The sequence below is a fragment of the Python bivittatus genome, unplaced genomic scaffold, assembly GCF_059951505.1.
Source record: "Python bivittatus isolate LINGU-HERP-01145 unplaced genomic scaffold, Pbiv_v1 ctg000610_np1212, whole genome shotgun sequence".
Classification (NCBI taxonomy): domain Eukaryota; kingdom Metazoa; phylum Chordata; class Lepidosauria; order Squamata; family Pythonidae; genus Python; species Python bivittatus.
The window spans coordinates 5,936,212-5,951,960 of NW_028277088.1; the positions used below are offsets into that span (position 1 = coordinate 5,936,212).

At 47.3% G+C, this 15,749-nt stretch overlaps 1 protein-coding gene across 1 annotated transcript in view; it reads right to left on the minus strand.

Annotated features, from left to right (window-relative positions):
* The window catches only part of ACVR2B (activin A receptor type 2B), a 121,471-nt gene extending 106,441 nt beyond the window's left edge, over nt 1-15,030 (minus strand). Inside the window, exon 1 of the mRNA XM_088150279.1 lies at nt 13,986-15,030. Coding sequence (XP_088006405.1) covers nt 13,986-14,037 — 52 coding nt within the window. The 5' untranslated portion in view covers nt 14,038-15,030. The remainder of the gene's footprint in view (nt 1-13,985) is intronic.
* Between the last annotated feature and the right edge of the window lie 719 nt (nt 15,031-15,749).

The following is a 15,749-nucleotide window of genomic DNA, read 5'->3' on the forward strand; positions in this document are numbered from 1 at the left end:
GACAGCCAGGTTTTTTTCCCAGCTCATATCCTGGATATAACATGTTGATGAAGATGTCGCATCACAGCGATAAGAAGGCAGAAGTCCCAAAGTTAGACATACCTGCCACATCGATGTTAAGAGATATGGTGAGCATCTTTGCCTACAGTAGGTATTTTAAATGCACAACTTTGGTTCATGGGTATATTCACTCCACTCCATTCCATATCAACATTAGATTATACCTCGTCTTTATAAGGGGAGCTCAAGTGGCCTTGCTATCCTGCAACAGCAACCCCAGTGAGATATTTATATTAAAAAGATTTATATGGCTGCCTGTCTACCAGAAGGAACTCTGGACAATGAACGAGAATAGTAACACAACAGAATTATTAAAAAAAACATTTAAGTGAAAAACAGTGCTGAGGCCCCAATAAAACTCACATCCATCAATCAACCACACCATGCCAGCTCCATTAACATCCAGGCCCCAGTGTCTGGAGGGGAAGCCAGATCTTTGCTGCTTTCCTGAAGGCCAACAGGGTCAGGGCCAGCTATAGCTCCAGAGAGAGGCTGTTCTATGAGACCATTGTCCAGAGACCATGACAAAGAAGGCATGCCTCCAAGGCCCCACTAGGAGACACTGGTTCAATGAGGGGACCCATGCCCACCCTGCCAGATCTAATGGTTAGAGGGCGTTGACAGAGGACACTGACAATTGTGAAGAATACAGGTTGGAACATTAGGATCCTGGTGTTCCCCAAGCTATGTTTCCTTCTTCCAAACACGTCATTACCAAACTAGGTAACATCATCAATGGCTTTGTCACAAGGGAGTGGGGTTTTCAAACATGGCAGTTTTTTTAGTTTAGCAACCTATCTAGGACATGCCACCTCTTTGGCCTTTGCCAGTTCTCATTGCCAATTTTTTTTTTCAGTGTCAAGGAGAGATCTCTTAGGTGGCTTGTATCTTTGTTTTCTGGAGTTGTTTTATAATTCTGCGCCTTCTTGATGTCATCTACCTCCACTTCAACTGCCAAGCTGCAAATGTGTTTTCCTCATAAAAAAAGGTTCTCCAGCTCCTTGATCAGTGTGATTCTCTCCAGTTCTTTTTGAGAGCAGGTGACCCTAGTTTTCCAAATAGAGCTGAACCACAGAGTTTTACTCGGAATAGCAACAACTGGCAAATCCTGATTCACATTTCTCAAGGCCATAAAGCTCTTCAGCCTTGGCATAATCACTAACTCATAGACTGAACTACTTCATAAGATGGTTATGAGGATGAGAAGTGGGATAAAAACATCCATGCTTCCTTGAGTCTTTAGGGAAAAAGTGAGCTATAAGTTTGAGAAATATAAGCATATTAATGCATTAATTCTAACTCCTGATGTTTCTCCTTATGGAGATTCTTTGCATGAATTTAATGTTCTTAAAGCAGTACATCTGACTCTTATATTGTGGTATTTGACATGCATGCACAAAAAAACCCAAAACAAAACTCTGCTCAAATCATGTTTTGGAATCCTGAAGGATCTTGGTCCTCAACGAAGACCCGCGTGTGTCTGTGTGCCTTATTCACTGACATCATGAGAGATGATGGCCTCATTCAAAGCTTCCAGCTTAGCCCTTCTTAACAGGCACTCCTTCTTTAATCTTAGCCTTGGCCAACCTGGCACCATTCAGATGTTGGAGGCCAGAATACTCACCAGCCTTCGAGATTATTTGTGGTAAATGGCTAGGAATATCTGTTGGTTACAACCCCAGGATACCTGGAAAACTGTAGTCTGACAAAAAAGAGTTCACCTCAACAATCTTTACAACTTATCTTTAAAACACGTTTTCCTGCCCTTGCCCCCACCCCCCACAAAAGGGAAGGAACAGGGACAAAAAAGGCAGAAATGCTCTGAGGATATAATTCCGAGAAATTCAGAAGCTGCAACCCCGTGGCAGCTTTGCCATTTTAATAATGCTGCGCAGTATTCAGTTTCTCTATTCGAGAAGGGCCCTGACATTATGCATTCTCCACTTCACTGTCCGAGTCATCAGAAAAATATCAGTAACAAGCAGAAGTAAGGGAGAAAAGTAAAGCGGAAGACCCAATCAGCAGTAGCTTTCAGCCCGCTGCCCCATTCACCCTCATTAAGAAGGGATTTAATATTTCTTCCCCACACAGTTTAACTAGGTCAGAATTAACAGCTAGCTTTGCACCACAAGCTCAATATGGTTACTGGTTTTGTTGTGTTATCTTATCGTGCTGTTTGAATCCTTCCCATTAGCTTGAGATTCAGAGCGCTGTGCAAACCAGAAAATGAGTAAACTCATCACTCCCGTGATGTGAACGCTGCCCGTGTTTACCATCCACCAGCTTTTAATGGATCATAATCACTGGGCACACAATTTCCCAGAACTATGTCATGTGTGATCTCAACTGTTCACTATAAACTACTACTGGATTCTCTTGTTTCATTACCTATAAAGGGACTTTTTTTTTTTAACTTGGCAGCTCACCCATTGTGGCTTAACAATATATGCAGACCAGGCTGTTTTCGTTTGTTCAACAAACCATGATTAAAAATTTTGCCTTAGCATTATGCATGGATATATCCACATGTATTTCATCCTCCAACTGCGTATGTACCACTCAGACTGATGAACATTTAAAATCTAGACCAATTAAAGAAATATAAGAGAGAAACAACAGACAAAATTACAGAAAGAGCGTCTAATAATAATCTGAGTGCAATAAAGCTGACATATTAAAGAGATAAGTTTCAGAGTTCAGTATAGTACAGACAGCTGTAAAACCTGATGCAAATACAAGATACGACTGGAGAAGGTCTCCGGGTCCTAACTCCTAGTTATATGATCCTGGAGAACAAGGCTAGAAAAAGCTTTGGAAATTTACTATTTAGAGCAAATGTTATCAGCCTGGAAGGATTAACACAGTGTCCGAAAAGAGGTGCTTCATATGTTATTCTCTGGCTACCATATCAATTCTCACCCCCAGTTGGAGAATGTGCTACCGCTGTCAAGCCAGGCACTGAATAAACATTACTGTGCAGAAGGATACCATAAAAAAACCCAACCCACTTTTCTTCCCTTTGTCATTGTCTTGGAACATTAGAGAAAAAATGCCATTAATAAGTAACGTCTGTGCCACAGACAACATGGTCATACAGCTCCTTGGGCAGAAGACATGTTCTGCATGTATGCATATAAACTAGGTTCAGCCACAACATTTCCAGTGAAAAATAACTACTAGTCAATTTTCACCCCAGGACTTAGTGTCTTTCCAGATGAGTTAGGATCACAACTTCCAGATCACCAGATCAAAAAGACTATAATAGAACAAGGGTAGCCCCAGAGGTCCATGTGCCTTTCAAACCTCTTTTCTGTTGTTCTTCATCTATATCACTGAATTTCGGTTTCCTGCATGAACTTGGTTACCTATTTTTACATGCATGCTCTCCAAAACCCAACAGTGTGGCCCCACCCGCATGATGTGGGTTGTATTACCACACGACTTCCAAAAAGTCTCTGGTCACCAAGAGTTTCACCACTTGGCAACTTGAAGATGTGTGGACTTCAACTCCCAGAATTCTCCAGCCAGTATGATGATCCTTTCCGTCTCTATAGTATTTCAGCACAGAACCTGACTCAGAACAGGGAAAACAAAACTGCAAATATTCTACAAATATTTTTTCCAAAAAAACAAACAAGAACGTGGACGCAATCAAAAGATATTCTTGGGGAGCAACCATCTGCTTAGGTAGAAACATATGAGGGGGACTTGTTTGTAGACATAACGCATACAGAATCGGAACCCATTGTTCACCACCGTGCTCCTCCGATCTCAACAGATTCACTGTCTTGTGGAAACAAGATCCAGGCCGGATAGCGCATTTCCACTAATTGATATATATTGAGTTCATTCACAAATTGTAACAGCCTGACCTAAATGGATCAGGATTTCAACCACACTGAGCCTCTAACTCTTGTCGCAGCAGCAGTTATTACATAGGATTACAGTTCATAACAAATCTGGATGTTATTACAGGATCCACTGGTAGCATTTCCTTGTAGAAACAGACTGCATGTGTTTGCAATTCTCTCTCTCTCTGCCATTTGTCACCAAAGAGTCACCACATGGACATAAAAAAGGTGGAGCCTGCAAAACTGGTAATTGGGAATATCTTAAAATAGCCCTATGATCCATATGTGTTAGTGTTGTCCAAAATGGCATAATAAACTATTCTCCAAAAGACTAGAATATAGGTCCAGATCCAGGTCCCTTCCTTTAAATGTTGCCACCTGGCAGGACTTGGGTGGTGTGCCTTCTCCCAGCTGTTCCTGCCCTGTGGACCTCCCCACCCACTCACCCCCAGTTCCAGCAGGCCCCTGTCCTTTTAGCCTTCTGAACGGCCATGAATAGCTGACTCTTCCTCCAAGCGCTGGGCTAGGGAGAGGCTGGAGCCCAGCAAATGTATGGGGAAGTGTTATCTTTGGGTGCCATGAAGTATAGTTTTGATGTTAGTATTCTTGTTTTCTTTGTATGTGATTGTTGTTGCTCTGAGCCACCCAGGGTTGTTGTGTATAACATGGGTGGCCACGTAAGTCTTTTATATAAACAACTCTTATACTTCATCCCAAAAGTTGGGGAAAACACAAAAGAAACAGGAAACGTGACTTATTAAAAATCAAATGCACCAATCCAGAGGCAGCAGTGCACAGGTGCTTAATGATAAAAACAGGTACGACTCTACTCCCAAGATACAACAGGATTAACTTTGCAACAAGGAGGTCAGTGCAGCGATCCCATTTCCAAGGGCAATATGTGATTCAGATGCAATGGGGGCAGGCCCATCTGGCACCTGTCGGGAACCTCTTAAGGCAGCTGTGTCCTCTCCTAAGCTCATGTAGCTCCAGGAAAAAGAGGAATTTCATTAAGATGTTCCTGACAGGTGGTATATGCACACCCATGGGCGGAGATAAATCTAATAAATAAATAAATAAATAAATACATTTTCCTCTTCAAATCCAGATCTCTGCACAGCCCTGACAGAATGAACAGGTCGGGCAGCCGATGGAGTCACACAGTAGCCCCTAATCACTTCTCAACCCCATCCTCTGAAGTCAACTCGCAACTTTCCAAGTTCAGGCTGAGATTTCACATTACATTTGGGATGTCAATAGATGAGATTTGTCCAGCGAAGATTTTTTATTGACACTCATCACTTCCTTGTCACTGAATACTGAGTTTATTTCTTCCAACAAGCTGCCACTGTCATAGGTTGTTTCAATTGTGTATTCATTCTTTATCTACACATGAAGGCCATGAATATGTTAGACAGAAACATAAAAGTTTTCCTTGCCCAATCCACATATAAACATACTAGACATTTTCTGATGCAACACTGAATCATGTTGCCATTGTTCTAATGGTGCCTTGGTGCTACATTCAAGCCAGTTCATGAAACAAGATGTGGTTTGTTTTCAAATAAACTAGGATGAAATGGGCTGTCATTGGACTATGAAACTTTACTGTTCTCAGTAAAGTTTGTAGCTAGGTTCAAATCTCAGATTCTTGGATCGTATGATCATAAGCTCCCTTGTGTTTGTATGATGCATTCAAGGACTTCAAACACTGGATAAGACCATAACTCCACAGTGGGAAAGTCTGAAGGATCTAGCTGCAATTCCTGGTTTGTGTAAAAAACAAAAGGACTTTACAGGAAAATTCCAAGAGTACGTGCAATACAAAGGTACAGGACCCAGGTTAAAGCAATCCAAGATGATGCCAGAGTTTGCACAATCATTTTGAAACCTTGAGTAGAACACAGGTGTATGCAAAAATAAACAGGAACCTCATACCCCCTTGTTACCTAATATGTTGTGTGAACACAACCACTGTTGGTCATAACTGGTCCAGCTTGGAAAATGGACCAATTCTAAATCTTGACATGACACAACCATGAAGTAATGTCCACCTTTACCCTTCCATTAAGAAATGAAACCCAACATTGTGATTAGTAAAAAGCATGCAAAAGTATAAAAAGAACAACCATCAACTTTGCACAATTTTTTTTTTTAAATGTGGTAAAATCAGAGCAGGACATGCAAGAGACACCCAGTTCCAGCATTAGATGGAGGTGGTGGAAATGATGAAGGATTTAAAAAGCAGTTGCATTGTTCCCAACTCTCTCAATAAGATTTTATTATGAAGGTCAGAGGGTGGAGGAGAACATTCTAAAAGAAAGAAATTATTGCAACAGCTTCAGAAATTATTCACTCCTGCACACGCTTCCCTTTGCAGCTGACCAAGAATGTAAAACAAGAATTACATTCAGCTAGATGAGCAATACAATCACACACTTTGAAGCAGGCTTCCCAATCAAAAACTACTTCACAAGGACAAATTAGGCAAATTTTTGACAATGCTCAAAAAAGTGGCTTGTGGGAATATGTAAGCCAAAAGATCAAAGGGCTCCCTTGAATACATTTCACTAAACCCTCTGAGTCTAGCAAACAGCCTTGCCTTTGACCAAGTTTAAGTTTTCTAGGCCTACATTCGCACAACCCTACAAATATACTACCCTGAGCAAGCCTCCAAAACCAGCTTAATTACAAATTATTCCCATCATAAATCTTAGTTCAATGGTTCAAACAGTTGCAACCAGAAAAGCGGCTCTCAAGGAAGCACGCAATCCGATGAGTATACAGGTGTCCGTGGGGGCAGGGGAGTCCCAAAAAGTGAAAATGGTGGCTATGAACATGTGATCAAAGCTTTGGCCCTTTTTGACCTGCATCACCCTTACCTGAGCCACTTGCAATAGTCTAATCTTGGTTAAGCAACCACGACTTTTTTAAAATCCAGCATCCATGGAGAAATTTGTATAACCTGGAATTCCCCAAAATTCTAATTTTCAACACATACTGCACCATTCCCCTCCCCATCTGAAGTAGTTTAACCGCAGAACAGCTCTGAGTGCACAGCGAACCACATGATAGTTGAGCTGGGCCTAAATTTATTTTTATTTAATTTATATGGCCACCCACCTCACACTTGTGACTCTGGGTGGCACACACAGTTAAAAGAACAAAAAACCAAACAATAAAAATAATTAAAAACAAAAACATTAAAAACATAACTGAAAAAAAATTATCAGACACACACACACACAAAATTATGGGAGAGGTTATTTTGAGCTTACATACAATAGAATCAATTAACAGGCTCTACCCTTCCATGGGATCCACAGGCCCAATGACAGAATCAAGTTTTAAGGGCCATCCAGAAGGTCAATAAGATCGGGACCAAACTCAAATTCCAAATCTCAAATTCTAAATGTTACAATTATTATCAACTTCCTAGCACACAAATGAAATATTGAAGTGGTGGATATCTTCTGCCTTTCAAGATAAACTCTAGAGCAAAGGAACAAGCAGTCAAGAAATACACTGCAGGTTAGAACTTGGTTGAGTAGCCATGAAGGCCTTGTGACATTCTATGGAAGTGAAAGTTGGACTTCTATTATATTTTGGGCACATTGTGCAAAGACCCAGGTCTGTTGAAAAGTATATTACACTGGGAAACATAGAAGGAAAGAAGAGAAGAGGACAACTAGCAACAAAGTGGACGGACTTAGTTACAGTGATAATGAATGCTACGTTGGAAGACCTGAAGGACCAGGTTGGGGACAGATCCTCCTGCAGATCTATGTGGTCACCAACTTGTGGGCACTTAACCCATCACCAAAGTTTAAAGGACTATATTTTATTCCTAAAAAATCCTTACCATTTTGACATCATGATATATAAAATTACATGCCACTGATGTTAATGTCTGTGTTTGGAATTCTAGATACATTTTCTCGGTAGAACCTGTGTGGAATTAAATATTCCTTGAAACAATATAATTATTTATATTAATTTAAATCAATCAATAATGTTTTTATTTTAATGCTTTATTTGTTTTTCCAAAAAAATGGATCATTAAACAAATCAACCCAGAGTTCTCACTTGAGGCACAGATGACCACACTCAAATTATCCTACTTCAGACACATTATGCGAAGACCCAGTCCTCTAGAGAAGGCTCTGATGCTGGGAAAGGTGGAAAGAAAGAGAAGAGAATAACCAGCAGCAAGGTAGATGGACTCAGTTACAGAAGCGATGGGTGCTCGATGGGAAGACCAGGCTGGGGACAGAACTCCTAGAGAAAGTCTATCTATGTGGTCGCTAAGAGTCAACACTGACTTGATGGCATATAATCACACCATCAGCTTTGTTGTACGCCGCCCAGAATTGCCTGTGGTGAGACGGGCAGCTATATAAATTGATTTAACAAATAAATAATCAGGACACAAAGTTCCATTTATACATGTATTGTTCAACACATTTCTCAAGCACACTTGTTGTTGTTAAAAACAGGGCAAAATGTTTTATATGTATGCGCCAAAAATGTAACAAAATGGCCTTCAGTGCATATATCAGACAACTGTTGCTTAAGCAGGTTCAGAGGTGAGGAATTTAAAATCTGCTCTCTTTGTTACTCGTCTTTAGTGGACATGGTAGAGCGAAGAGAGCCCCTGAGACTTTCTGGTAAAGTCATAACCTGGTTCATTCGAACATTTGAAGAAGTTAGTTCTTCAATTAGAACACGGGAAGAATCCAGAGATAGATCGCTTTATTACTTTTGCTTTGACGGCATGATCCGCCCGCCACAGCTGGCTTGGATTTCATAAGATGCTGTCCTGACACAGTCCAAAGGACACAGCATTAAGGATGACAGGTTTGGGCTCTTGGGTAGAAACCCTTTCTCAGTATTAAATGTATCCCAGGATTCTCATTATAAATTAGTTGATCTGCTGATGTGGAAGTCCAGCTTGGATAACTAATAGAAAGGTAGAACAGCCAGACTGTAAATTCTTGACCTAATTACATGGGAGTGTTCTTTACTGAATTCGGCGCAACACACTTCTAAGTGTACACAGCCACAACTACATGGTAAAACACCCTGCAACATTTCTTAAAGTATTCTCTTCTGCAGCAGAAAGAGCCTGGCTTGTGTGTATGTATTTGTGTGTTAGTTATTCCGCTACGACGCTCCAGCCTTTTGGATAAAGTGAGACTCAGATCTAAACGCAATGGGATTAAAATGTAATATAGCAATAAAAAGTTATCAATTCAATATGTGGCCGAGTGTTTCACTTTTGTTAGAAAACCCATCTGTCAGCATGCAACTACCCATATAAATTATCTACCAAAAGAAGCGAATATGTGTAGCTCAGGGTTGAACGGTGGAGTCCTTGGGGTTCTCTGAACTTGGCTGTTTTCTTGCAAACATTTCATTACCCGGCTAGGTAAGATCTTCAGTGCTAGAATGGAGTGGGGTTTGCTCTTTGTTTATATTAAAAAAAACAACCCCCCCCAACATTGGCAAGGCAAGTCACTGTATATAAACAGAGAGCAAACGCCACTCCATTCCAGCACTGAAGATGTTACCTAGCCGGGTAACAAAACATTTGCAAGAAAACTCAAGCTCAGAGAACCCCAAGGACTCCAAATTACCTGCCGCTTTAAGAAAGAGAGTAAACAGGCAAGAACTAGGATTTACAATAGATCAATGCTGCACATTCTCATAAAGGACCTGTCTTGCTCTTGGCCACTAACTGAAGGCAGAAACCACCTCAATTCAGTCAATATCTGCTTCATTCTTAGCTTGTTGGTCTACAGTCAGCTCCACCCCAATTAATTTCCCTGTTGTGCAAACCATGATTGACCATGGCTATATATTAAAAGATCTCAAATACAAACCACTAAGATCAAATAGAAGCAACAGTGTCAGATTAGCCACCCACGTCTAGTGTTCAGATTCATTATTTTATTTTATTTAACAGGGAGATTCCGTTGATCAATCAAATCCCAAGCCTGTCCTCTGCTTAATTTCTCTGGTCCTTTTTGAACTGCTAATTTTGTTCAGGGCTGTTGAAAACAGCTTGTGACAGCTGACAGAGAACAGGGAGCCTCTTCAGCGCAACACAATGCCCATCATCCCCAACCTGTTCAGAATTATGGAGCTGTAGACCTTTACATCAGGAGAAGCTGAGGGGGCAGTTCTTCTAAACCTAAGGCACAGTACAAGGATTTGTATCTTCCTCACTTCAAATTCAGTGTGGATTACTCTTTAGAAAGCAGGTTCATTGTTACATGTACATAAATTTCCTTTAAAGTAAGTACTGCAAATCATCGAGGGTCCTGATATTTAGAGTGGCATAATCTATATCTAACCATAGATTTTTGTTAATAGGATCCTGGACAGTAGTTCAAGAGTTTTGTGTTTCTAAAGACCGGCACCATTAACCTTGGCACAGCACTTCATTGTGTTTAATTAGCAAGCTAATGAAGCCGGTCTCAACCACAAGAGGATAAATGAATGGTTCTGGAAAAGTGTGGACTTATCTGTTTGGAATTCAATTGATTGCTCTTTAAGAAAGCAACATGCCTCCATCTAAAGCACAACTTTTGCTATTTTCCACCAGGAATTTGCTGTTTCTACACGACAACTTTCTGTTCAAGGCGAGGGGAAAATGAACAGTTTCTGAACATTTGGACTACAGGATAATTTGCAAACAAAACTGTAGAAATGAACATAATGTGGCCATCAACAAACCTTCACATGTTCAAAAAGGAAACCAAAGTACCCAACCATGTTTTGCTTTTAAAGAAACACGACCGTCTGCTTCTGTTTCACTACTAGGTTACTCAAGTTACTAGTATCACCGATTATCCATATGCAACACGCGCACACACAGAACTGAGGTCATCATGCATATACAAACACAGGGCTGCAACACTTCAGTTGTAGCTTTCCAACTAAGCATTTCTAGACAGCTACAGGAATTTAAGCTTCATTAAAAACCTTTAAAAAGGATCAACTGTTTACTCATTCCTCAACACAGCTGCCTATCCCAGGGGAAGTCTCGCCATTCACATCTTTTTTATTTCAATTTTCAGAATTATGTTTTCAGAAAGCCAGTGAAAGCCTCACAAGCTGCATTATTTCTAAAAGGCAACTTTTCATTTGGTTCCAACATGCATAGAAATGTAAGCAGGATTCCACGCTGGTTCTGTTTTAGAGCAACAAGAACAAATAAAGGGGGCTTGTGCTGGAGCAAGCAAGCACAGGGGATAAAAAAACTACCTTTTTAAAACAAAAACCGCACAGGAGAGAAGGAAGAGATGACCTAAAAATAGCTCCTTGGTATAAATCATGTTTCCAAAAAGGGGAGCAGTTGGTGACTAAAGGCACGCAGAATTCTGATACCACAAGCACAGAGGCACACATCTAATATTGTGGCTCCAACCTATCCTGGTCTTTCCAGAAATCTCTAGATGGTACCAACGGGCTTTCCACGCAGGCAGAATTTCGCCGAAAGCTCAGCTTCCACAGCTCAGCTGGACAAATGCCTGATCCTGTGACGGCCAGCACACCCCAAGTAAAAATTGCAAACACCCTCCCTTTTTTGCACCTTTAAGCTGGCCTGGGGGGGCGGGGGGGCGGAGAGAGAAGGAAAATGGAGCGAGCTTTGTTTACAGCACAAAACCGGCGAGGAGGCAGGGACCGGGAATGTATAATGGGTACCTTGAACAAAGAAAACCCAGCGAAGCAGCCACTTCGCCGGCGTTAACCCCTGCCAGGATTTCGAGGCCGGCTCGAAAGCAAACCTGCCGGCCCCGCGGACGGAGCGCGAGGGAGGAAACGGTTAAAGGGGGCCGGGGAGAGCGGCGCAGGAGGACAGCGGCCCCCTCCTCCTCCTCGCCGTTTTGGGGGACTCTGAGAGGCAACGCCAGGGCGGAAGAAGGGCGCTCGGCAAAGAGGGGAGCAGCCGGGGGTACCCCGTAAAACAAACAAACGAACAACGAAGCAGCATCCTGCAGCTCGCGGGAAGATGCTCGTGCAGCGACCGGGCTGAGCAAAGGCTGGCGCGGGACAACTGGCTGCCCCAGAACCGAAGCGGGGCAGAGCTGCAGCCAGGGCGCCCTCGCCAAACGCAGGCCCCTCTTCTTCCCCCGCGAGCCCTGGGAGGCCGCCCTCGGGATGGGGGGCAGCCGCGCGAGCGCCCAGCAGCTGCTTCCCAGGGTCCCAGTCCCGTCCCCCCCCGGCCGGTGACGTCAGCGCCCCCTGTTGTTGTTATCCCGCGGCCACGAGATCGGCGCGTTGCGCGCGCCGCGTTTCTCGGCCAAGCCGGCCGCCGCCGCGCTCTGCGTTCTCCAACCCCCCGAAGGGCGAAATCGCTCTCCCCCTTGCGCAGACCCCTCCCCGCCGCCTAAAGTCATCCAAACAAGGAGGGGGAGGAAGAGCGCACAACAAAAGCAGGCTAGCGAGCCCCCCCCCCCCCCGTCAACGCTCGCCTCCCGGCGCTGGCGGAGGCTCGCGGAAGGAAAGAAAAGAAGGCGCGACACGCCGCCTCCCGCCCCGCCGTCACCGCCTCCTCCAGGCTGGGGCGGGAAGAGAAAGCAGATTTACAGCGGGATCAATGCGGTGGGACAATAAGGCAACATTTCCATAACAAGAGAGAGGGTCTGGCACAAAAGTTGCAGCTCGGGGCTGGAAAACACCCCTTCGCCCCGCGCTCACAATGCACGCGCACCTCCCCTCCCCGCGCTGCTTTCTTTGTAAATCGAGACCTTCGCCTTCTAAGGGGGAACCCCCCCCCAAAAATAAGAGCCAGACACTGTTCAGGCTGGCACAGATGTAAACGAAGCTGCCCCCCCCCGCTCCCCGCGCTCGAGCTTCATTTAAAAAAACACCCACCCAGCCTGCAAGACGGCGTGAAATAAAATTCCTTCGGGAAAGTCACTTTGGAGCAGGGCCTCACCAAGCCAAGGGCAACTCCCTCGCCCGCTTGTTTACATTTGCAACTTCGCTGGTAACGTGCTCGCCTCCCCACCCTCCAACCTCGAGGAACGCTGCCCGACTTGGGGGAAAGTTGAAGGTTCCCGAGGGAGGAGAAAGAACGAGTCGTCCTCCTCCAGCGCCGGCCAGCAACTTCTCCACCAGCGGCGTCTGGAAACCGGCTTTGAAAGCGCGCCCCGGTCCGCTCAGCCGCCGACTAGCCCGCGCCAATAAACGAGGAGGATCGCAACGATCCTGGCACGACTGGATCAGGGAGCACCGCTTCCCCAACGACGCCAAGTCATCCTCCAGCGCTGCACAGGATACGGCGGTGCGTTTCACGCCCGCACGGTTTCTGATAGCCCTTTCGCATCAGGCGTATCTTGAGAAGAGGGTGGGGGGAGAGATGGAGGACCCACGCGCATAAAGCAATCCCAGGGGAACTTGCAAGAGAAGAAAAAGCGGGGGGGGGGGCTCGGAGGCTGCTTCCAAGGGCCCGCGTTCCCCCCTCAAAGCGCAGCATCGCCGGGCCGAGGACGGGGAGCGAAGCTCCGAGGCCTCGCGCGCCCCGCGCGTGTGCTGGACGGAAAATGAGATTATCCTTCGCCCGGGTGAAAAGCCAGAGCACGCGAGGCGAAGGGGAAGCCGAGCCGCGCGCTCCTCTCCGCCCCGGCCGCCTCTTCCCGGCTCAGCTTTGTTTCTCAGCGCACGCCTCCGAGAGAGCAGCCTTGCGCTCCCCGGAACGCGCCGGCCTTTCGGATCCCATCCAACGGGACGCGCCCCCGCCCCCCGCGCTCAAATGCGCGATCAAAACACGCGGCAAGGCGAGGGAAGCTGAGGCGAGAAGCCACGGCCGCCCCCAGCGGCTCCCGCAACGCGAAAGTGCGCTTGTTTTCCTCTTCCCCTCTCCCACTCACAACAAATCTCACCCCATTAACTCTCGGGGTATTGGCTGCCTGCAAAGCCGGTTTAATGGGGCGTCTCTTCTGGGTTATATTATTATTACTAATATTAATAATAATATTATTATTATAAGGCCCAGATCACACGCCCCTTTTTTCTTTTTAACAAAGGAGGAGGCGCCCATCGCAAACTTTTCTCGTTACTTACGTGTGCAGAAGCTTCCCCAAAGGAAGGCGAAAGTTAGCCACGAAATCCTCATTGTCCCTTTTCTCCCCGTGGCTTGCTTCCTCCCCCCCGGCACGAGGAGGGGTCGGGAGGGGAAAGGAGCGGGCTACTTGGAGGGGAGGACAGAAGAAGGGGCTTGCAAAAAGGAAAAAAAAACACTTTAAAAAATAGGCTCCCTCTTTCTGAATCGCAATAAAGCGGAGGATTAAAATCCTTCACGGGTTCGGTGAGCAATCCAAGTCTGGGAACAGGAGGGCAAAAATGCACGCCGCTGTTTTAAATCCTCAAGACAGGTGGATCTGCGACTGTCCGGTTCCGGGCGCAGGGCTGCCTCTCCCGCACGCGGAGATGCGTTGATCCGAAGGGAAGCCGAGAGTTTCCTCGCCGGATCCGCCGGCGCCGCTGGCAGAGAGGCGAGGAAGCCCTCGGCAAGCGCCCCCCTCCCCAAAGCGATCCTCTTCTGCTTTTTCTTCTTCTTCGGCAGCCGCGGCGGCGGCAGGAGGGGGTGGGCAGAGGAAAAGCCGAGGCGCAGGAGGAGGAGGAGGAGGAGGAGGCGCGGCGCAGCCCCCTCACCAGAATTATCCGCCCCCTCCCCCAATTAAATTAAATCTCCCTCGCGCGCGCGCGCGCCGAAGTCCAGACCAAGAGGCGGCGGCGGCGGCGGCCAGCGGGAGAACAAACTTTGCCCGGGGAAGCCCGGGGGTCTCCAGAGCAGGCACCGCCGAGCGAGGCGAGGCGGCGGAGGCGGCTGCCGGCGGCGGCGGGGCGGATCGAGACGGAGCGAGAGCCGCTGCCGCGGCCACCTCCTCCTGCTCCTGCTCCGCCGCGGCCGCCGCTGCTGCTCGGGCCGGGAGAAGCGGTGGCGAAGGCGCTGCTGCGGGGGACAGGCGGAGCGCGGCAGCGAGCTGCGCTCTGAGGCATCGCTCGCCGGCTTGGGCGCTCGGGGAACGGGCGGGCAGCGCGCTTGCCGCTCCGAGCGGGAGGAGAGGCTGGGGCCGCAGTTGCCATGAACAGGCAGGCAGGCAGGCAGGCGCGCGCACGAGGCGGCCCGGCGCGCGCGCGCGAGCCCACCCCCTCCCCCGCTTCCGAGAGGCGCGGGCGGGGGGGCCACGGAGGGTGAGGTGTGGTGTTTAGGGGAGAGGAAGGAGCCCGGATGTTCGATGCAAAAGAGGGGGCGAGAGCAGGGGGCGGGACCACGGAAGGATGCTCGGCAGAGGACTGGGGCAGGCAGCTGCTCGTCAGGGTGCCCGCGAGGGCAGGGCTGGCAGCGGAGGAGGGGCGGCCGGCAGGTAGCGCGCCCGTGCGCGCGCGCCTCGGCGTCCGAGCGCTTGGCGGATGCCCGCCCGCCTTTGCCCCCGGAGGTGCTCGCCGCGGAGAAGAGCTGCGACGCTCGCCTCCCCGAGCAGCCTGCACGTGTGGCTGCGCGCACACGTGTGCCCCGTTGGAGGCGAGCCGCGGCTCGAACGACGCAACGCAGGGCGGTCCTCTGCCTTTCTGCCCGGAAGGAAGTCCTGCCAAGCGGAGCGGGATTTGTTCTCCCGTAAATCCCTAGCGTGGTGCTCGAGGGCTCCTTTGGCCCCGGAGCGTCTTCACATACGTGTGCACCCGCCGTCCGGAGTATCGCCTTCGTGGCGCCTGAGCGAGCGTCCCCACTTTGGAAGGAGTTGGGCTGCGGGGCCGGGGTTCTCGGGCTGGTCACCTGGGGGAGAACGTGGCTACTGATTCCAACAAGCCAGGATTGTGTGA